Raw genomic sequence first — 22,783 nt, forward strand, 5'->3', positions numbered from 1 at the left:
AATTGATTATAACGAACGGACACGACTGTTTGGCATCGGTAATAGAGGTAATCTGTGTTGAGCGTCCTTCATTCATTTGGGCAACATACCAACATCCATCGGGAAGGGGAAAGCAGCTTCTCCGCCACCTAGAACTATGTTGTAATACCCTTTGTAACGTAGTCTACACATGTTTTGTTTTGCGGCGCCCTCTAGTGGTCTCCATGTGGTCAGCAATAATACCTAGATCAAATCAGTTGAGATACTTGGTGGTCCATGCCATGTTATGGTAGACTAATAGAGTTAAAAAAAAATATGTTAGATACGTTATGAGTAAAAAAAAAAATAAGGGTGTTCTAGACTGGAGGTACAGAACAGAAGGGAAGTTGGATAATATCTTAAACAGACAGAATCAAGTCCTTAAAATGTGCAATGACTAAAAGTAGGCCTACAGACAAATCATGCTCGTAGTAGCCTATCACAGCTAAACAATCCACCCTTGTTAAAACAAGGTGGGGACTATACTGCAGTTAGCTGCATAGTCTGGCCAAGCCAGGCTACTGGTAGTAACTATTCTGATAATAATCATTGAGTTTCTGTTAAGTGACAGGTCTCCCCATGCCTCTAGCTCTTTAATAAACACAGAAGAAATTACCCATTTCCAAGCTCCAATTTTGTCATCACTTCCAATCCAAATTCACTTGTTTAAAAAAAAAATCATGTGTGATTTCCCTCAGTTGATTGGATACGTTTGCCATTACATGTATGTCCAACAAATGCATTTAGCAATTGCCATTAAAACATTAGTTTCACCCATTTTGTTTGATATTTTCAGAATCATTTAAACTAGGTGTGCAACAAACAGTTAATCTAACTAATCAATTTAATCTATTATTTAGAAAAATATATAATTGATAATTTAATAGAATAATTGACTAATAATTGACGCATTACTGCATACTAATTTGTACTATGGTAGGCATGTCATTATAGGCACAAATAAGTAATTTAAAACTTAAAAATAGTTAAACTATAGCAGATATACAAACACTTGCACATGATACATTCACATTGTGTGACAATATAAAACATAGGGCTAAACTGATTAATCGATTCCTTGGTATATAAAAATATAGAAAATATAATTATTCAATCAACTGAAAAATTCATCAATAGAATTGCGAAGATAATCAATAGTTGCAACCATACACTAAACTGCACAGATTGCTTTTGGTTAGATACAGTATATAAAAAAGTAAAGTTAATCCACATTCCCTAAAATGAATGTCACTAAACATGTCACATGTTCACTAAAGGACTTATACCTAACAAGTAGCTAACATGTAACATTGCTGATCTCAAAATATTTCATGAATGAAACCACGTGGTAAAAAGGCAAAAAGCAAATGTGGATTTATTAAATTTTAGGGACATAAATAAGACATTTTCTTTCAACATTATAACTTCAGATAAGTAGTCACAGTAGAAATGAGCAGGCACTGCTCTATAGTTATGCAAAGTTACTGTATATACATCTGCCAATGCTCATTTAGCCTATAGTGTAACTGCTCTCACAACATACTGTAACCTATATGTTTTATTTTCTGTGGAAACAGAGCATAGTTCTTATATTTCTAAGATGATTTATTGCCGACACATTTTTTTATTGTATTGGATATCAAACAGATATGTGATCAAGTTCCTGGTCCTTTTTTAATCTGTAAAAAGTACTGAGCTACTTAAGTGAACTTAAAATGCTCCAGGCCACTATTGTCCTATTAAGCAAAGTCTTTTCTTGTTAATCATGAAACGGGAACAATATCCTATAACTAATACTTTCAGCAACATGAACTGGAGTTACATTCAGAGGAAGCTACCATTTCACCATGTTTTTATATGGCTTTAGCAAACTGCCACTTGTCTTGCAAAAAATCGAACCTCTGTTCGAAGTGGAGCTGTGTGTGTGTGTGTGTGTGTGTGTGTGTGTGTGTGTGTGTGTGTGTGTGTGTGTGTGTGTGTGTGTGTGCAACAGCGCCCCTCCCTTAACATGTGTGGCCAGAAAAGGTTACTGCAGGCTACATACCCGGAGACAGACAGACAAACAGACAAACAGACAGACAGACAGACAGACAGACCCACACACACGGCCACGTATAGGGAGCTCCACACAGCTCCAAAAAGGAGACATTAAAGTTTGCTGCCTTTTATGTCAGGGTTGATGATGCTCACAAGAAGTGCTTTCAGACTTGGACAATGTTTCCAAAAGCAACAACATATCTATACATATGGAAGCCTGTTTCCACCAATGTGGTGTACAAAAAAAGAGAAAGAAATCATAACAATGAGATACATTCTTGTAATTATTACTTAGTATATCTCATAATTATGGGATGCTAAGCCATGATTATGAGATACCGTCATAAGTATGAGATGCTAAGTCATAAGTTATAATAATTAGATACTAAGTAATTATGATATTAAATATTGTAAATATTTTCTTCCACCACATTGGCGGAAACAGGCTTCCATTTATACGATAGATACTTAAGACATAGTAAGAGCATAATGTGTACACATAGTGCTCGTTAGGTTTATCAGGCTGTTAAGACGGGACTGGGAGGAGTTTCCTGTTTGCACTGCAGTTCTGATTGCTTGTCTAACGGCGAGGTGGGCTGTGCCATTTTGTTGCGAGAGAAGGGTGAGGAGGGGTGAGGTGTCTCTGTTCTATCGCTGGACATGCCCTCTGACTCCTCTTCCCGCTGCTGTACTGAGTTAAGGTACTGCTCCAGCAGACTGCAGTCTGGACTGTTCCCAGTATGGGCTGTCCCTGTAGAATCCAAATTCAATGCTCGCACCGTTTCCAGTGAGTCCGCTGTCCCGCTGCTAAGGTAGCTGTCCTCTCGTCCTGTTGGCTGCTCACCGGTTGACTGGAAGCCAGAATCTGGAAAAGAGATGTCCGTGCATGCAGGATCTGCAGTGCTGGATGCGACAGGCAGGGGCAGATTGAGGACGGGCTGGCAAAGCCCAGAGGCTGAGTTCTGAGCTGGGGTCACAGCCTGAGGAATACTGGCTAGCTGCTGCTCAACAGACTGCTGCCAATTTTGCATAGACTGGACCTACATAGAGATGGCAGGAAAACATATGTATGTGAGGTAGTAAAGGCAGTTTAACATGCTTGTTTAAATTCCAAACAAATACAAGAACAAACCACTTGCAGACAAAAAGTATTAGTAAGAAAAATACAGACAGACACGCCTCCTCCTATATAAGCCGATTCAACATCAAACTCCATGCACACACAATCTGTAAATAGGCACTTTAAGTGGATTACATTATGGTCGATTTAACATTTGAAATAGAATCTGGTCAGCCAAGAAAATGCCTAGCGGAAACTGGAAACCCTTCATGTGAGTCCGTGTTGGTGAAAGTGTGTATTTGCATCAATCACTTGTTACTGACCTGTTTCCACAGAAACTTCACAGCCTCCTCCTGAACCAGCCTTTGTAGTCTCTCTTCTTCATACAATTTCTGCACTCTGCATCGTAAACACAATCATGCATTTGCACTTAGAATTCATTCAATCGTTGATGTCTTTACAAATGAATAACATCACATTTATACACATCAGATATACGATATTATGTATATGCTGCCAGTCAACAAATATGGCCAATTACTGCTCTCTTTTCATGAACTAGATAGGCACAGTCGGGAACGACGCATGTTCAAAATGCCCCACCGTAACCCCAAAAGCTCACCCCAAAGCACACTCTCTCCCATTTTTGTGCGGAATGCTCGCCCCCAGCGGGGGACCACTTTGTCCCACTTGGTGCGGAATGCTCAAGGAAGTCTAGGCCAGCCTGACATCATATTGATGACTCAGGATGAACTATGTTACAAAACAATGTATGTGTGAATGTCTCATTAAAGTTTGCACCTGCTATCTATGGAGAAAATGGTCTGTGTCATACCTTTCAAACTCTCCAGAAAGGAAGAGTATGTGATCTTGCATCCTACGTAAACGGATTTCACTTCGCACCTCTCTAGCCACAGGGTGGTGGTAGCGAGTGTGCAGTCCCCTCCACCAAGACTGGATTCTGACTGCTGCCCTATCTGACTCAAAGGAGCATGATTTAGTAGCATCAACCACAGTTTCTTCATGGCTGGGGCCAACCTTTGGCTGAGAAGAGATTTCCTGAAAGAGATTACTCTGCAGTTGGTTGCTTCTGTCCCTCAGTTGGTCAGCAGTTGCGGCTGAACCACAGCTCTGATTACTTCCTGTCGACTTAGCTTCACCTCCTGCACTTTCTTTATCTTCCCTTGAAGGTGGAGGATATGTCTTTTCCATAACAGGTTTCTTGCGCCAGTTCGGACGCTCTGGGGCCAGCGAGTCAGGCTCAAATGTCTCTGTTTCATCCTCACTCTCTGAGTGGTTTGGTTGGGGATCTGGGTTAGAACTGATGGGAAGAAAGGTGGACTCAGAGAGCAGGCTACCATTGACCCTATCTTCATCTGTCTCCACGTCTTCCATGTGGAGGTGCTCCTCAGCCACCCTGGGGGTGTGAATCACAGGAGCTGATGTGTGAGATGATTCCGTGCTCACCCAGGTATTAATCTGCACAGTTGGTTCTAAAAAAAAGAAGAGAAAGATGATGACAAGACGGTGCTATCTCTGGAACGAGGATGCATTATAAAGAAAACTGATAGACACAAACTGATACCTGATGGAGGAAGCCCTAATAGCACTGATGTGCTACCCGTCTCTCTGCTTGATGGAGTAGCAGTTGGTGAAGGTGCAATGGCTTTGTTTGTCTCTCTGGCTCCCCCTTGAGGGACCGCATGCTGAGGACTGTGGGCCTCTACATCTAGTTGAGTTGGGCGAGGAGGGCCCTCATGGGTCTGCTGCAAAAGCTGCTTTTGGTGAAACCTGGGAGAAAGAAGGCAGGTCAAGAAGGATGTCAGTTAAAAAAAAGGAAAAAATAAATCATGAATGGTCGTTAGTCTTCAAAGAAAGGGGAGTCAAGGTAAAAACTAAATTGCAGCCTTTCGTCCTTGGCACCAAAGACAATTAACTCAGTTTTGTCTTTGTTAAGTTGAAGAAAATATCAGCACATCCAGAAACTGGGATCAATGTTTACACACTTACCTCTGTTTAGTCAGGATCTTCTCCAACTTGGCGTCTTCTGCGGTCTCCAGGGCTGCAGTCGAGATCAGAGGGCACACAGTTGCCAGGTACTGAACCAGCTGTACATGCTGACCCGGTCGATACGAGCGACCTTTGCCCTGGCTATACAGCCATTCTGCTTTCAAACTGTGCTCATAAAAATAATAGTAAAGAAATTAAGGTACTCATTGCTCATCATCATACACTGTGGTCATGATTTTACATTTTGGAAATGACACCTCAACGATACAGCACAAGTGAATACACACCCTTCTTTTTGTGAAACTACATATCCGTCCAAGATTTTCAGGTTTAGGCACCAGCTCATGATGTATGGTCGATAGTCAAATCCAGGCAGCGAGGGGGTCGCCATGACACAAGGGTTGCTCATAATGGACAGCTGTTCCAGTTCATGGAGAGGTGCCAGGTATGAAACCTAAGAAGTGCAGAGGAAGAGAGGCAGACGTCCTTAAATTAGTCATTATTATAACATTAGACACTCTGTCTGAACCTTTTTTTTTTAAATATATTTTTGGGGGCTTTTTATGCCTTTATTGACAGGACAGTAGACTGATAGGAAATGGGGAGAGAGATGGGGAGCAACACACAGCAAATCTGGTCGGGTTCGGGAATCGAACCAGCGACCCGCTGCCGGGCTACACTAAGCCTTATGTGATATGCGTCTGGACCGGTAGCCCAGACTCTCTGAACTTTTATGATGAGTCAATTCATTTAATTATTTATTGACAGTTTCAAGCTGCTGCCATACTCAATGTCTATGAAGAGCCTGGACACTAAAAGAAGCCAAACAATGAATGTAAATGCAGGCAATTAAATTATTGCTACAATATATTCCATTTTCTTGCACATATACATGTAAAAACAAAAGAGATTACATTACCTCATTAAGATCCTGGATCTCATTTTCTGCCAGGGAGAGGATTGATAAGTGAGCAGGTAGGTGGGTAGGAACAGTCCGAAGTGTTGTAACGCTGTTTCCATGCAGCAAAAGTGTCTGAAAAGTGTACATCCAATATTAAAAAGGTGTACCATAACCTTGCCATCGTTTATTTTTAAGGCTGGGACTTTAACTGATTAATTGCGATTAATTAATTATAGAAAATTAACGCGATTAAAAAAATTAACACATTTTAATCGCACTTAGTTTTTTCACCACAGAACCTTCAGTTTCGGGCATACCGATCATAGCGATGCACCAACCAAGAAGAGACAACAAACGCAAAGGGAGAAGTAGCCGATCAGAGCGCTTTGCTTGGCCCAGTGGATGCGAAATTTAGATTTAAAAAACTCACTTGTTGATTCACTCGTACAACAAAATGTGTTTTACTTGAAAAAATGCTTCTCAGGTCAAATATCGACGTGCGAATAAAATGCGATTAATTGCGATTAATTAATCACAGAGCCTGTAATTAATTAGATTAAAATTTTTAATCGCATCCCAGCCCTATTTATTTTATGTTCACACTTTCCCTTTGACCTCAATATTCATCAATGCTTACCTTTAAGGCCAACAGTTTGGTCAGATCGCCGATGTTAGATATATTATTGTCAGACAGGTCCAGGTGTTGAAGGGCAACACAATTGCCAAGATTCTCAATAACCTGAATAAAAGTGCTTAATAAGTTAAACGTATGTATTGCCACATTTGAAACAAATTACCCCGGTTAGCCCAAGAAAAAATGAAATACAAATATGTGAAACAATAAGCACCATAATGGATGCCTCCAATCATCACCTTGATATTGTTGCCAGCCAGGTTAAGCCATTCAAGGTGTGGCAGGTCCCTTAGACCCTCAATGTAGCCAATACTATTATTGGGCAGGTTGAGAACTCTGAGTTCTGTTAGTCGACACACTCCCATCATTCTCACCAGACGGTTGTTGGCAACGGACAGCTAGCAAGAAAGGACAAGAAATGTAAGGCTGGAGTTACACAGCTTTTCAATGCGTCCTGGGCATCCGAACATGCTAGACCAGGTCACATTACATGTCAGATGTGTAGCCTCTCAGGTCGATTCCTTAGCTACATGGAGATCTGATGAGTTCAAATCTCAATGATGTGTGGACAGTTACAGTTATGTGGACGCAATCTAGAAAATATATTAAATGCGCCATATTCCTATCCTACAACTCTTCGTTGCAATCTGACATCATACCCTTTTATGTCCATACATGGAGATCCCTGTCTGTAGAACCAGCCGTTAGTGTGGTACAGCCCCGGCGGCACGAGGGGGACGCACGCCTAGTGCCCATCCCCCTCACTCAGACCGCCCGTCCCCATCAGTGAAGCCGGCAAATACTCGAAAACAAAGGCGACACACTAATTTGCAGAGTGATCGCAACCTTAAGATCACGGACGGCCCCACTAGCCATTGAGTCCTGCCACCGGCCCTGGTATGGTATGTGGCCGATGTGGCCTCCATATATGGGCATTCCCATATGAAGTCCTGTTATTGATGACATCAGGTAACTCCATCCATATATGGGCATAAAAGGGATTATGTTAATGTGACATCACAGTGAAGCCAGAGCGTTATGTCAGAGCGGCAAACCCATTTTGTTAAGAGTGGTTCCCCTGAAATCACAGTGACGTCAGAGCATGATGTCAGAGCGACAAACCATAGCGTCAGGCATGACAGAGATACACACACGGACAAGCTGTGACCGTTCACATACTATAATAATGTGTTCCTGTTCCCTTTAGTTGTTGCAAGGTATTGGCCAAGTACAATTGCACAAAACCTGGAATTTGTCCTGTGCATTTAACACATCCAAAAAAGGCCAGTCAACAACTGAACAAGGCCCTGCATTGCCCCGATTTAAAAAGTCCAATGTTTTAAAATGGACCAAAAGCTGGTGGATGATAGCCATAAGCAACATGCAGCAATGAGGAATGTTGTCTTACCTGTTGGAGGCCTGGACTCCTTTCTAGATTATCCAGTTTCATGATCTGATTGCGATCCAAGATGAGAGTGTGAGTGTCATCAGAGCAGACAAAACTAGGATCCAACTTTTGAATGCCCTGGGCTGAAAGGTCCGATATGGAACCTACCGAATAAACATATAACAATCCATAAGTGCAATGTTGCTCATCACCATGGCATGACCATATACAAAAGTGCATTGATTGTAACAAGCCAGCTAGATAAGCGGTCACAAGGTAAACAGTCAGCTGAGCACACAACTAAACACAATGACAATGTAACAGACAGACAAAAGCGGATATCTACTTAGTTCTCAGGATCAGTCACACAAAAGATATAGGCTACATTATTAAAAATATATATAAGGGTAGTAATAATAATAATAATACATAATAATTGTAATCAATAATACACCAACAGAGCATCTTGAAACTTGACATCATGGATATTTTCACAACATTTTCACTAGCTCAATGACCTCAGAGGCTCTGATCATAGTTCTGCTGCCCACATTATGCTAACGCCATGCTAGCCCTGGAATGGCTGTGATATTACATACTGTACATTGCATGTATTCAAAAAGAAAATACACAGGCATTCTAGTCTTGGACAATTTAAGGTAAACACCTTAACAGACATCACCTTGTAGAAGGCAAATAGCATACATTTCGGCTAAGTGTTAACAGTGTTTTATTTAACAATACAGTATAATATAGGATACTTCTATCAGCTTCCTAAAGTTAATCACCAAATAACCCCCACTGAAACTGCAATGTTTTGACATATCTACTGCAGCCAGGTAGATGTTTCTATGGACCAGAGCTGCTAATTTAGCTGTAGTCCATAGCGTAAGGAGTTATTAGGAGAACTCTCTAACTGGTGTATCATTGTAAATCCTGTTGCTACCACCAATAGGTCTTGACGACATCACAGATAACATAGTTAAATATGAGGTTTGATTATAACAGTTAGTAATACTCACCATCATTTGTATCCGTTTTCAAATCTGATACTCCCATCTTTAGGCTGAAGGCTACTATAATACCAAATGTAGCTAACTGTAAAGGCTGCCGTATGACAGGAATGCTCCTGACGCTTGTACGATACAAAGGCGGTTTGCCGGAAAATGTAGTTCCAAACGACTGGGTAGTTGGTGGCTGGTGCTTTAGGGCGGCTTTAAAGGACTACACATTGAACGTTCGATCTAGCTGATGATAAAACACGCTAATGTTACGTTGTAACGGACTAACGGTTAAAGAACGGCCCCCGTTGCTAACATAACGATGACACAAGATAGCGCGCTTCCGCGCTTGGCCCGTTCATGTTGTGTACTGTACTGCACTGAACGTGAACCTCTCGTTGTTTGTGCTCCGGCTCTAGGCAACCGGGCATAGAGCACTGTTTCCCAAGCAGTGGGTCGGGACCCATTTTTGGGTCACGGACAGATTTTTATGGGTCACGACTCGAGTAAAAATCTAAATGTATTTTCCTACATTTCAAATATATATATATATATAGGCCTACATTTCTAAAAGATTGTTTTCTTTCTTTCTTTTTTGTAATTAAAAAACAAAACAAAAAAACATCCAGCTAGTTTAAGAAGTAGTCTAGTAAATCTAGGGAAAAAATACACTCAGGTTGGACACAATTTTATTATTTAGTTTTTCAACTGATTCTGACAGGAAATTAGGTCTACTAGCCAGGATAGAAAATCTACCCTGATCTGCTCACTACAAATACCCACAGTCAGTGGCCAAATCAAGTTGGGCTCCCATAGACTTTCTATACAGGAGAAAAATACCCAGAAAAAAATCTGCTTTAAGTAGGATGTGAGGGGTCTTACTAGGGGTTTGACATGATGCTGAATCCATTGCAAGCATTTGTTTTGCACAAAAAACATTCCTTGGGCTAACAATGGCCCCAGAAAATGATGGTTTAGTGATGAAAAGTGATGAGTCATCACTTTTCCACAGTTTTGTGGGCGTTTTATAGGGCCAATGAATGTTTTTGTACAAAACAAATGCTTGCAATGGATTCAGCATCATGACAAACCCCTATAGTTAGACCCCTCACATCCTACTTTTTTTCTGGGTATTTTCCTCCTGTATAGAAAGTCGATGGGAGCCCAACTTGATTTGGCCACTGTGGGTATTTGCAGTGAGCAGATCATGGTAGATTTCTTTATCCTGGCTAGTAGACCTAATTTCCTGTCAGAATCAGTTGAAAAACTAAATAATAAAATGTTGTCCAACCTCAGCCTTATTTTTACTGAACTAAAGTGGGTGACTTTATTTTTGTGCCAGCGAAATGTCATAGGGTAGGCCTAATATGATGACTCAAAATTTGGGCAAAGTTTCAGTTTAATGCGAGCCCATTTGTCTTCCATTAATAAGACCAGACTGCACTCTGTCGAGGTGTCAACTTGCGGCTTGCCCTTGTGCACTCGTGACCATGTACATGTGCGCCAGCAGAGCGCGCAAGCGCTGTGATCGTTGCTTTTTGTTGCTGTCTGTATGTATGTGGGTGGGCAAATTGGCACTTTGTCGAGGTGCAAACTTCTGCCTTGTTACAGTATTTATATCAGGTCGCAATTGATGGTTGATGGTGACGTCACCAAGAATGCTGGTCCCTCATTAGCTACAGCTTGGACAGCCTCTCTCTGATTGACTATGGGCATGAACACAGACGCACAGACCGGGTGATAAGAAGCGGCCTGCTCACTGATCATGCACTGAAGGAAACATGAGCTCAGTTCGGGGCTCTCCCCAGGTTGGCATAGGACGTGCAGCGCCCAGGATTACAGCTTAGGCAATTGGCACTGGGTGAAAAATGTGTTACAAAAATAGTGGGATAAAAATGTAATTAAAAAAAATAAACACCAAACGCAATACTTGGCAATGTGCAGTTTCAGATTCAGATTCAGATTCAGATTCCTTTATTCACCATTGTGTAAAACACATAGGAATTTGTTTCGGCAACATTACAGGTGTGCATTCAATCCTTCCTTTTTTCACATATAACATGAAACCAACAATACAACAACACCGTGCAAGAAAATAAATAAAATAAATATTATAGTAAAGTGCAGTAGTGTTCAGTCCAGTAGTGCAAAAGTCATAGTTCTGGTATCCCTAGGGGGCAAGGGAAGAAGGGAAACCTGCGTCATCAAGCAGCCTGGCGGCTGAGGGGAAAAAACTGTTTTTGTGGCGCTCTGTCTTGGCCCCCAGATGCCGCATCCTTCTCCCAGAGGGGAGCAGGGTGAGGAGGCTGTGGCCAGGGTGGGAGGGGTCAGTCATGATCTTTCTTGCCCTCCTCAGCGCCCTGGAGTCGTGCAGGGACTTGAGGGAGGGCAGGGGACGGCCAATCACCCTCTCCGCAGAACGTATCACCCGCTGCAGCTTGACCAGGTCTTTTGCGCATGCAGCGGGGAACCAGGTGATAATAGAGTGGGTGAGGATGGACTCGATGATGGCCGTGTAGAACTGGGTCATCATGGACCTCGACAGTCTGTATTTCCGCAGCTGCCGAAGGAAGTACATCCTCTGCTGGGCCTTTCTCAGGAGGGCAGTGATGTTTAGTTCCCACTTCAGGTCCCTGGAGATGATCATCCCCAGGAACTTGCAGGACTGCACAGAGTTCACCTGAGTGCCACCCAGCATGACGGGAGGTGGCGGGGCTGGGTCCTTCCGGAAGTCCACCACCATCTCCACTGTCTTCAGAGCATTTAGCTCCAGATTGTTGTTGCTACACCAGCTTCGCAGCCGCTCGATCTCCCTCCTGTAGGCAGACTCATCCCCCTTGGAGATGAGGCCCACCAAGGTGGTGTCGTCCGCAAACTTGAGGAGCTTGACCGACGGGTGGAGAGAAACACAGCTGTTGGTGTACAGGGAGAACAGGAGTGGGGACAGGACACAGCCCTGCGGGGAACCGGTGCTGGTGGTCCTAGAGCTGGAAATGCTCTTCCCCAGCTTCACCCGCTGAGACCTGTTGGTTAGAAAATCCGTAATCCACCTGCGAGTGGAGGCAGGCACTTGCAGCAGGGACAGCTGGTGCTCCAGGATAGATGGTAGGATGGTGTTGAAGGCCGAACTGAAGTCGACGAACAGGATCCTGGCATAGCTGCCGGTAGTGTCCAGATGGTTAGTTTCTATGGTCTAATATCCGGTCTACATGTGTTTTGTAGATTTGGAGAAGGCATATGACCGGGTACCCCGGGAGGTTCTGTGGGAGGTGTTGCGGGAATATGGAGAGAGGGGATCCTTGTTGAGGGCCATCCAATCTCTGTACGCCCAAAGCGAGAGCTGTGTCCGTGACTCCGTGTGCTCGGTAATAAGTCGGATTCCTTTCCGGTGGGGGTTGGTCTCCGCCAGGGCTGCGCCTTGTCACCTATCCTGTTTGTGATATTCATGGACAGGATCTCGAGGCGAAGTGGTGGTGGAGAGTTGCCTGACTGCGAGCGCCAGACATCTCACACTACGTTCACTACGTTTCACTCCGGGAGAGTCTGAGATTACCAGGGCAGATTCTACTTCGGCGTGGGCGGGCTAAAGCCTATTGACGTCACACACACACACACACACACACATACACACACACACACACACGCGACGGCGACGTGGCGTGACATTGCAAAAATACGTTATTTCTCATAACATATTATATGTCTGCATGTTTACGTTAGTGCAAAATGGTATTAAAACGTGAGGAAACGGCACTATTTCATAGTTTATTAAAATAATACGAGTCGAGTCTGACTCCGCCATGACAGTTTTCACGGACCAATCAGAGTCCACTAGACTCTCACGTGGGCAGAGGACACCAATCAGAGTCCACGAGCGAGTCTCACGTGAGCTCAAGAGCTCTGTTTGGAGGGGGCTGGGACCGGAGCATAGAGTTCACGTGCCCCAAGCATACAACCCTGATTGGCCCATTCAATGCGCCCGCTCTTCAGGCGCGCTTGAAATAGATTAAAATATGTGCAGCTTCAGTCCACACTACAAACCACCCACCAACAGGGGGGGGTGATGTGCGGACTGAAGTGTCAGGCTAGGTGGAGAGGGTATAAGGCTCGGTGAGCTAAGGGTTGCTTCACTGCTTTTTGCGGATGACGTGACCTTCAGCTCTCACTGGATCGGTTCGCAGCCGAGTGTACAGCGGCCGGAATGAGGATAAGCATCTCTAAATCTGAGGCCATGGTTCTCAGCAGCAAACCGATGGATTGTGCAGTCCAAGTAGGGAATGAGGCTTTACTCCAGGTGAAGGAGTTGAAGTATCTCGGGGTCTTGTTCACGAATGAGAGAAAGGGGAAGACGGAGAAGGAGCCGGAGAATCGGAGCAGCAGGAGCGGTTTTGCAGTCGCTAAATCGCACTGTGGTGAAGAAAAAAGAGTTGAGCCGGAAGGCAAAGCTCTCTGTCTACCGAGCAATCTTCGTTCCTACTCTAACCTATCATGAAGTGTGGGAAAAGCGGCCGAAATGGGTTTCCTCAGACGGGTGGCTGGTATCTCCCTTAGAGATAGGGTGAGAAGTTCAGTCACCCGAGAGAGACTTGGAGTAGAACCGCTGCTCCTACACTTGGAAAGGAGCCAGCTTAGGTGGTTCGGGCATCTAGTACGGATGCCTCCCGAGCGCCTTCCTAGGAAGGTCCTCGATGCACGTCCCACTGGGAGGAGACCCCGTGGCAGACCAAAAACCAGATGGAGGGATTATATCTCCAAACTGGCTTGGGAACGCCTCGGTATACTCCCTGAGGGAGTGGAGGAAGTTGCTCGGGATAAGGAAATCTGGAGGTCTCAGTTGGAACTGTTACCCCCGCGACCCGATTCCGGATAAGCGGTTGAAGATGGATGGATGGATGGATAGGGTAAAACAGGTGGTTGCTACTAAAATGGTGGTTGCTATGGTCTAATATGCTGTTGCTAGGGTCTAATAAGCAGTTGCTAGGCTCCACTGTAGCTTTTCACCATTGAAATGAATGGGTTTGTTCTTTTCGCAATTAGCCCTATTCACGGCCCGCCCACTCAGCAAATTTCTCAGCAACTCCCTGGTGCTGACGTCAGTTTAGAAGGGGAAATTAATACAGAAATAGCTGGACTTAAAGCCAACAAATCATTATTTCGAACGGTAAAGTAAATTATAATGCTTTGAGCCTTTTACTATATCTTGTGTTCTTGATTATGCTAGCCGTATTTTATACTTTATTATTCGGAAATTGCATAAAATTTGCGATTTCTGTGTTAACTTTATGGGCTTTTAGCAGGGTTTTACCCTTCAAAACGTGACTTCAGCACCAGGGGGATGCTGAGTGGGCGGGCCGTGAATAGGGCTAATTAAAAGTGAAATATCTCTAAAAGTATCCTACTAATTATTTCAATTCAAATGGTAGCCATAGCCGATATGCAGGCCGAACGTTGCACAGTTGGAACAGAGTTTCTAGATAAATGTTTGAAGGAATAGTTAGGTGCAAAAACAAATTGCATTGTTTCCCCATTTAAATTAATGGGGAAATTAAAAGTGAAATATCTCAAAAAGTTGAATTGAAATTCAAAATTCAAAAAGTAGGTGAACATTGTAAAGTGGGAACAAAGTTTCTAGCTTAAAGTATAAAGGACTAGGGATCAAACAAGAAATGACAAAAGTCATTAAATATCAGGTGGCACTTATCGTTTTTCTTAGGAAGTGACCCGAATTACCAAATATAACCACAAGAGAAAGTGGCGCGAATGACCAAGTATGGCTATATGGGGCCAGCCCATAATGTCACTGTGACATCACTGTGACGCCAGAGAACTGACTTTATATAATTTGCTACGTTGGCCTATTGTCAGTATAGCCTTGACCGCAGAGGAAGCTAGGTACATTATTATAAAATCCATTAATAATTACATTCATAAGAGCCAAACAATGGACGAGCGCCCCACGGAACTGAGCATGTGCATGAATGCAAACTACATCGTGATGAAAGCCCATATAGATTGCCTAACACAACAGTTTGATGAGATGTTTGTGCAACAGCAGCGCTGTGATGATGAGAAAACACAACTGGTTGAAAAGCTGGAGGTGTTGGCTGACAGGTTGTCACATGCAGAGCAAACAATTAAAGCCATGGAGGAAGAGAACAAAATTAACAAGTACAAGTTACAGGGAAATGACAAGACCGTCAAACAACTCAAACAAAGATTGGATGAGAAGGAGAAAGAGATCACCGCCCTCAAAATTCAAAAAAGGGACTACAGCAAGAGGAGTATGAAAGACAAAAGTGAGAAGTTGGAAAGCTCTTTTCCAGTGAAAGAATCTAAGTCCAAGGATAAAAAGGGTCCTTTTCCAAAAGAAGAAACAGAAATGAATCCTTTTTCAAAGGAAGTTTTAAGTTCACACTCACTTAAATGTGAGTGTGGAGCAACTGGAGCAACTCATTTTAGTGATAGCACTAGTGGGAACAGTCATCTGGAGGCCAGCATCTGCACCAAGCCAGATACCACCTCCATACAGGGTGAGCACACTGATACGTTACCCATGATGCATAGTAGTCCTGCCTGGTCAAGGGATAAACATAACAGTGATGAAGGCCAGAAAGCCAGCAAGCGACGCAGAGCGCAGAAGACAGATCACAGCTACTGCCCTTATGATGAACCAACATGTCATGCTGGACCCCCTAACAACGAAGAACAATGTTCTGATGAACCAATAAATGGTTCCTTCTCTGTGTGTGTCAGTGATCCTGGCAGGTCAGCAAAGAAACAACAACTGCAAGGAGGAACACGGAAGGCTAGGAAGACACAGTGGTTTAACATATGATTGATTAATAATCATAACCTGCATGCCAAAGAAATACACTGAAAAGTGGGATGGAGCACCTAAAGTTTTCTCTTTTTTTTTTACATTATTTATAATGAATTATAGATATTTTTGATGGCCAGTGGCATGTTCACTGAAGGAGGGTTTTCCCAGGGTGACATGAAGGCTAGAACCGCCACTGCATAGCCATAGGGGAGCCCAACACCAAGTAACAAACTGGGAGTAATGGGCAGGACTTGTGGCATTGTGGAAGTGGAACAGATTATTCCTAACCATCATCTGATGAACAACTGGGATAAGTAGGGTTGAGTAGAGGCTACGCTAAAGGCTCATTCGGGTAAAGTAGTAGCTCCTCACTTTTATGGAGTTGGTACAACTGATGTTCGGGAGGTGTGGCCAAGCAGAAGACAATTAACCACCTCTAACCAACCACCGGTAACTCCACAAATGCCACCCAGTGCCAACGACTCACCCATCTCCTATCAAGCTGACAACTCCTCCTCTACAAACCACGGTGGTGTATAAAGTAACCCAACTTGTAACAGTAACCCACCTTCCCTCTTCTACAGGTTCCAGGTGGGGTCTCTCTACCTACGTCAGCACAGACAAGTGCTTTTCACCCCTAAGCCAAAGTGTCTGGATCTGCGACCCCCCCCCCCCCCCCTCCTCATTCACATCCCTTCCTAACCACGCCTGCCATCCTCTGTCCAGTGCTCCTGACCATCTAAGCTGTACACTACACGCTTGCGTGTGGTGATGACCTTCGATGATCATGCCAGCACCTCAAATGTCATTTTCGTGCCCATGGCCATCTAAGCTGCACACTACACGCTTAGTGCTGACCTTAGATGACCACGCACTCAGAGTGTCATTTCATGCCCTTGGCCATCTAAGCCGTGCCGCCTTCCCCATGCTGTTCGGGCGTCATGGCCATCTACACTGTGATGACCTTAGATAACCATTCCGCACTCAGCATCTTGGCCGTTGCCAAGCATGTGATGCGACCATAAACGACCAACCTCCAAAAGCTAAAATTTTGTTTGTGCCCTTGGCTAGCTAAGCCGCACACTGCACGCTTGCGTGTAGTGATGACCTTAGATGTCCATTAGCACTCTGCATTCTTGGCCGTTTATGCCGCACATCCCATGCTACGCATGCAATGCACCCAATGCGCCCATAAACGACCATACTCTTGGTTTTATAAACAACCTTAGACCTATTTTTTGTCTGCTGCTTGGTCTCTCCGAGTGAAGTAGGTGATGGGGTGATGTCGGAAAGTAAAAGTATGTGATGTTGTGCGGTTTCCTGACTACACAGCGGTGAACTGCTCTTCACCTGCTCTGGAGTATGAATGAGCCTTTAGTCACCCACGCTAGATATTCCACTCTATGAACCTTCCAATTCACTTATATTTGAATAATCTGCCAACACACGTGTATGTCGTACATGTAGGCCTACTATCCAGGGGAATTAGCTGAGCCTTGCTAGCGTTGTACTTTACTGAAGAAATAAGCCACAAGAGGCATGTGGTTACCTGGTATTTTAGAACGGCTGAGAGGCATGGTGAGTGTTGCAACCCTCTCAGCTGTAAAATACAGGTAACCACATGGCTCGCGTGACTTATTGCTTTTCTAAAACGGTTACAATATAACAGCAATTAAAGGGAAACCAGCCAAGCCAAGAATCAAGGAATGGAACTAGCCGTTTTAGAATGTTGATTTCACTGATACAAAAGTGGTGACCATGCAGACAAAGAGCATTAACAAATGACCTCCCAGAGACCCATTATCAGGGCTAGTTGACTTGGCAGGGGCTGATAAATGAGGGTTGCCAACCTTAACCTCATAGTTCATCCTGCTTGCATCTCCATACCAGCGAGCCAGCCCTCTTTGAAAAGAATCAGCTTTGCCGGTTAAATCATGGCCACAGGCTCCAAGCGTTCATTTAATCTTGCTTTTTAACCACTTCCCTCTATATACGTATAGTATAATAGACCTACTGTAAGTTGCAACTGTATACTTGGTACAGTATGATCTATTCTCACTCTACACCGAATGTCTTCCGCAAAAATAACCAATCTACGAGCTCACAACACATTGCATTGCGACGCGTTATGAGCTTGTAGATCTGCTATTTCTGGTGAATTATGTTCCCCCAGCACAGGGACGTCTTAAAACAAAACCCACAACAAAGGCCACTGAGAGGGTTCCTCCAGAGGGTTCCAGTGCCGGTTCTAGCTTGTATGGGGCCCTGAACCAATCCTCACTTGAGCGCCCACCCTATCACCTGCCGACCCCCCCAAAAACAACAACAAATTTTTAGATAGATTTGAGTGGTGTACAAAGTAAAAAAAAAAGTTAGTTTGGCATGCAGGTTATACTAGACCCATCTACTGTAAATGTACCGTGGCCAATTTATTTACACTGCTTTGAAAAGTTCTGTTCAGGGTGCTGCCGGTCAATCTGCAGTCAGATTAGTGAGGAACTCCTGGTCTTCCATAAACGGTATAAACCTAACTTAAGCTAAACCACTGTGTTTTCCTAGCCTTCCTTCTTCCTTCTTGCATTTGTTCTTTTTTATCTGACTTGCCAGTATTAGCGACGCACACAGGGTCTAAAACATTTATTGGTTCAACACAAGACTGTTCTTCGTTGTGTGCTATCATTGGTTCCGTTGGTTGAGTAAACACACAATTAGTGTAGGAGCTTTGATCTGTCTGCTGCAGTTTGCGGCGTTTGCCAGCTTTCATGCCTTCATCAGGGTGACGTTTATTCATTGGCCAGGCAGGACTACTAGGGTTACAATGCATCTTGGGTAGCATATCGTTATGCGGGTCACATTGAACTGATGTGGTCTCTGGCTTGTTGCACGGGAGGCTGTAGTCACTGAGTTCAGAGATTGAGGTCCTGTTGGCCTCCAGATGACCGTTTCCAGTAGTACTCTCACATTTACATGTAGGCCTATCTCCATGAATATTTAAGTGTGGAAAGGGACTAGTTTCAACCTCACACCCTTGAATAACTCCCTTTAGAGTTCCTTTGGAACTCTTTTTACTCTCACACTTGTAACGGTCCTCCATCTGAACGTGGAGGCTCTCTTTGAGGGAGTTGATCTCTTTCTCCTTCTCCTCCAACCTCTTTCGGAGTTCCTGTAACTTGTGCTTTTTCACTCTGCTCGCTTCCTCCGTGGTTTTAATTGTTTTCTCTGCATGTGATAACCTTTCAGCTAACACCTTCAGCTCTTCAACCAGTTGTGTTTTCTCTTCATCGCAGCTCTTCTGGTTTGCAAACATCTCTTCAAAATGTTGTTGTAGGTTCTCTATATGGTATTTCATCACAACGTAGTTTGCATAATACTTGCACATCTTTGGTTCTGTGGGGCAGCGATTGTCCATCGTCTGGATCTTACTAAATGCACTCATTGAAATAAGATTAATAAATAAAACAATTCATGGGTTCTTTCCTTTTCTAAAGGTCCATAAAATTCATACTGGAAGTAACTTCTTCAGAGGCCAAGACTATACTGAAATAAGACCAACTTCGGATAGAATATAAAGCCACTGCTCTGACATCACGGTGACATTGTTGATTCTAGTCACAGCTAGTCACAGCTTCATTGTACTGACACTCAAAACTGGCCAATACAGGAAGTACTCTGACAACAGGCAATGATGTCCTAGTTCTGACATCATAAATATACAGTACTAGTCCTGTGCCCGGGGGGTATGCTTAAATGTAGGTGTCTCAGAAGTAATGTTGGAGAACCCAGTCAGGTCACTATTGATGTCCAGTTGTGCAATACCCCTTGTATCGTCAGCATGCAGACAGACAGCCATGGTGGCAACACTGTTTATTATCAGTGATGTCAGCAATGCCCAGCATGCTCATCACTACATTTAGGCATTGTTTCAGCATGCAGCTGTTACCATGGTGGTGACAATGTTTAGTATCAGTGATGTCAGCATGCTTATCTCCAAATTTGGGCTTTGTATCAGTAAGCAGCTGTTACCATGGAAGATGTCAGCATGCTGATCTCCAAATTTGGGCATTGTTTCATCATGGCGGCGACACTGTTTAGTATCAGTGATGTCAGCATGCAGTCAGACGCTCAGACGGCGGATGGACGGACGCACAGACGTTCGCTAAATGAATAGTTAGATATAGTCTATGTGGATACAGGATACCCTTTACTGCACAATAGATCCTTTGCATGGCAGCAATGTTGGCAGGAAATTGGGCCATTTCTTAGCTTGTTTTGTTATCATTGAAATTTTAGTTTCAGTATCATTGGTAATACCAATTATACTTACGGTTCTGTTCCATGTAGAGTAGCAGCACAGTGAGCCTGAGCCAACACAATAGTAGCACCCTGACTCTGTTTGACTTGAATGGAACACAACCTAGGAATGGTAGAGTTTGATGCCGGGAATGTGCTATTGACACACCGGGGAGGCAAACTGGAACTGCAGTTGACTCAATGGTACAGAGAAATATACAGAGTGCTACCAATGGAAAGACTCAGTGCCAAACTAAAAGAGAAGGAAGATGATTTTCTAAATATTTGGCAGCCGCTAATAAACTATTTGCCCAAAGATCTAGCTACACTGATTTATAATGGAAGTGATGACCTGGTTTGGAAAGCCCCAGCTGTACTCCTTCAATTTACCTTTTAATTTGCCCCTTGTGTGGAGATGATACCACTCTGAATAATTGACTGTGTATGGATAAGTATGGATAACTGTATGAATATTGTATCGCCCGCCCGTATTTTTGTTTTTGTTAGTATTTTTCTTTTTTGTTCTTGTTTTCGTTTAATGTCTTTAATTTGTTTTATTGCAGTTTGTATATTATATATATTAATACTTTTCTGTTACCCATTTTTGTGTAAACTCAATAAAAAAATTGATTATAAAAAAAAAAAAAGAATGCAGTGAAGTCAATGAGACAAGAGAATCAGCTGGACCATATTATGAACAAACAACATTTTTGAATAATTACAACCTTTGTCAGATAATTGGTTCAGGAAAATATATAGATATATCACATGTTATTTTCTGATTACTTTTTTTTTTCAATGTGGATTGTATGAATGTTTGTATATTATTGTTTTATACATTGAACATTCTGTTCGGTCCGTGTACTTTTTTGTTCATTTATAGATAGGGCCTCTCTTTCACTTGCTTGAGTTAAGTGAAATAGAAGTTGTTAACTTTCAAATATCTTGGTATTTTGATTGATGACCCCTCATTTTTAAGTTACATATTATGCGAAAGCTGAGGCTGTGTTTTTCTTTTCAAACAACTAAAGTAGAACAGCATTAATTTGTTGCCACCACTTTTTGAATCTGTGCTGGACTATGGTGGTTTTACAGTATCAGTATATCTCTGCTTGGTGTACTGTACATATCTGATGTCATAGCTGGCTTCCAAATATTGTTCCTATTTCACCCATGATGATCAGGACCAGATTTAGGCAGCTTGCACAAGTCCATACTTTTAATGGAAGTATGCTTATTGCTTAGCATTTAGAGATCTGAGATCTTGAGTCAAGATTAAGAAGGTGTCATCCTATACACACTAAAAGTATGTATAAACAACCAGTAAGACTCCCTAATCGGGAGATAAGCGACCGTAGGTGGCTTATCTCCACAAATAGGGCAACAATTTGTTTTTCCCAAATCTTCCTGATCCATGTTGATGACATGAGTGTAGACATGCTGTGTAGTGATATGCGTGATTTTAGGGCAAAAACTGTAGGAGCATGCAGTGTCCAAAAATGTGTTTTAAAAATCGGCCTGAAGGTGGCGCTAGAATAGGGCCATGTGAGAAATGAGGGGTGGGGTCTCCGCGTTGCCTTGGCGGACGAATAGGTACCGGCCCCGGCTCTCCCGGACGCTCCTAGCCCGAGTTACGGCATTTTATGTGCGCTGCAGTGGCAGGGGGTCCTCCACTGGGGGCGCCACCACTTTTGCATCCGTTCTGGAGCACCAGGAGTCGGTGGTCCCCGGGAATTCCCCGTGAGCAGCCCCGTTGGGGTGGTCATTTGGTCATTTTTTACATCTGGGGGTCCCCCAGGGACCTGGGGGTCCCTGGGGCTCCGGGGGTCCTTGGAGGTTGTAGTTTGGCAGGCAAGGAGTGTGTGTGTAAAATCTGGCATGGATTGGGTCAACGGGTGCGGAGATATAAGCAGGGAAAAAGTGTGACGTGTGACGTGTGAGCACATTTGGTCATTTTTTACATCTGGGGTCCTTGGAGGTTGTAGTTTGGCAGTCAAGGAGTGTGTGTGCAAAATTTGGCATGGATGGGGGCAACGGTTGTGGAGATATGAGCAGGACAAAAGTGTGACGGACTCACTGACTGACTGACTGACGCACAGACAGCCCGTGGAGGTTTTGGTAGTAAATGCGACCTACGGTCGCAATCAATGTAACTGACACAGTTGGTGTATGCCAGACTCTAATAAACATATACAAAAAAGAAGAAAAAGACAAATGATCTGACCCATGCATGCACCGTCCCGGCCATCCATTATCAATATTTATGAGGTCAGAGATTCTCTGGATTCTCAGAGATGTGCTCAGTGTTTTTGTAAATGTGTTACATTATGTTTTCACCCCTCTGTGTCTGCAGCTAATCTCGCAAACTACTACACCAATTTCTTGAACTCCAGTAGGCTAGGGAAGTTAATACCTGAATATTTTTCCACATTTGTTAATATTGTACAGCATATAGCCTATGTTTTGTGAATAGTCATGTGTCTCAAATGACATGAGGGCATGCAGTGCTGATTGTCCATAGGCTACATAATACATAGGCTACATAATAACAAACTTTATTTTTCTCTTCTTTAGTCATATTTTATGATCATTAGACACTAACTATCTCTCCCCCTTTCTTTCCCT

General features: G+C 43.4%; 1 protein-coding gene across 1 annotated transcript; it reads right to left on the minus strand.

The window, feature by feature from the left end:
* Nucleotides 1-2,382: 2,382 nt before the first annotated feature.
* Nucleotides 2,383-9,124, minus strand: cep97 (centrosomal protein 97). Its single transcript, XM_080753344.1, has 11 exons — nucleotides 9,070-9,124; nucleotides 8,069-8,211; nucleotides 6,900-7,058; nucleotides 6,664-6,765; nucleotides 6,045-6,158; nucleotides 5,413-5,579; nucleotides 5,126-5,290; nucleotides 4,701-4,906; nucleotides 3,951-4,608; nucleotides 3,439-3,514; nucleotides 2,383-3,095 (listed from the first exon to the last, which is right to left on the minus strand). The coding sequence occupies exons 1-11, from the start codon at nucleotides 9,104-9,106 to the stop codon at nucleotides 2,574-2,576; spliced, it is 2,349 nt and encodes a 782-aa protein (XP_080609470.1). The 5' UTR covers nucleotides 9,107-9,124; the 3' UTR covers nucleotides 2,383-2,573.
* Nucleotides 9,125-22,783: the final 13,659 nt, after the last annotated feature.

Source organism: Nannobrachium achirus (genome assembly GCF_963921795.1).
Source record: "Nannobrachium achirus genome assembly, chromosome: 22".
Classification (NCBI taxonomy): Eukaryota; Metazoa; Chordata; class Actinopteri; order Myctophiformes; family Myctophidae; genus Nannobrachium; species Nannobrachium achirus.

Bases quoted from the DNA above. Each gene is read 5' to 3' on its own strand.
- cep97 (XM_080753344.1), bottom strand. From the start codon at position 9,106: ATGGGAGTATCAGATTTGAAAACGGATACAAATGATG. The intron at 7,059-8,068 runs GTAAGACAACAT...CTTTCTTGCTAG, and splicing joins GGAGTCCAGGCCTCCAACAG to CTGTCCGTTGCCAACAACCG. The intron at 5,580-6,044 runs GTAATGTAATCT...TGCACTTCTTAG, and splicing joins AGATCCAGGATCTTAATGAG to GTTTCATACCTGGCACCTCT.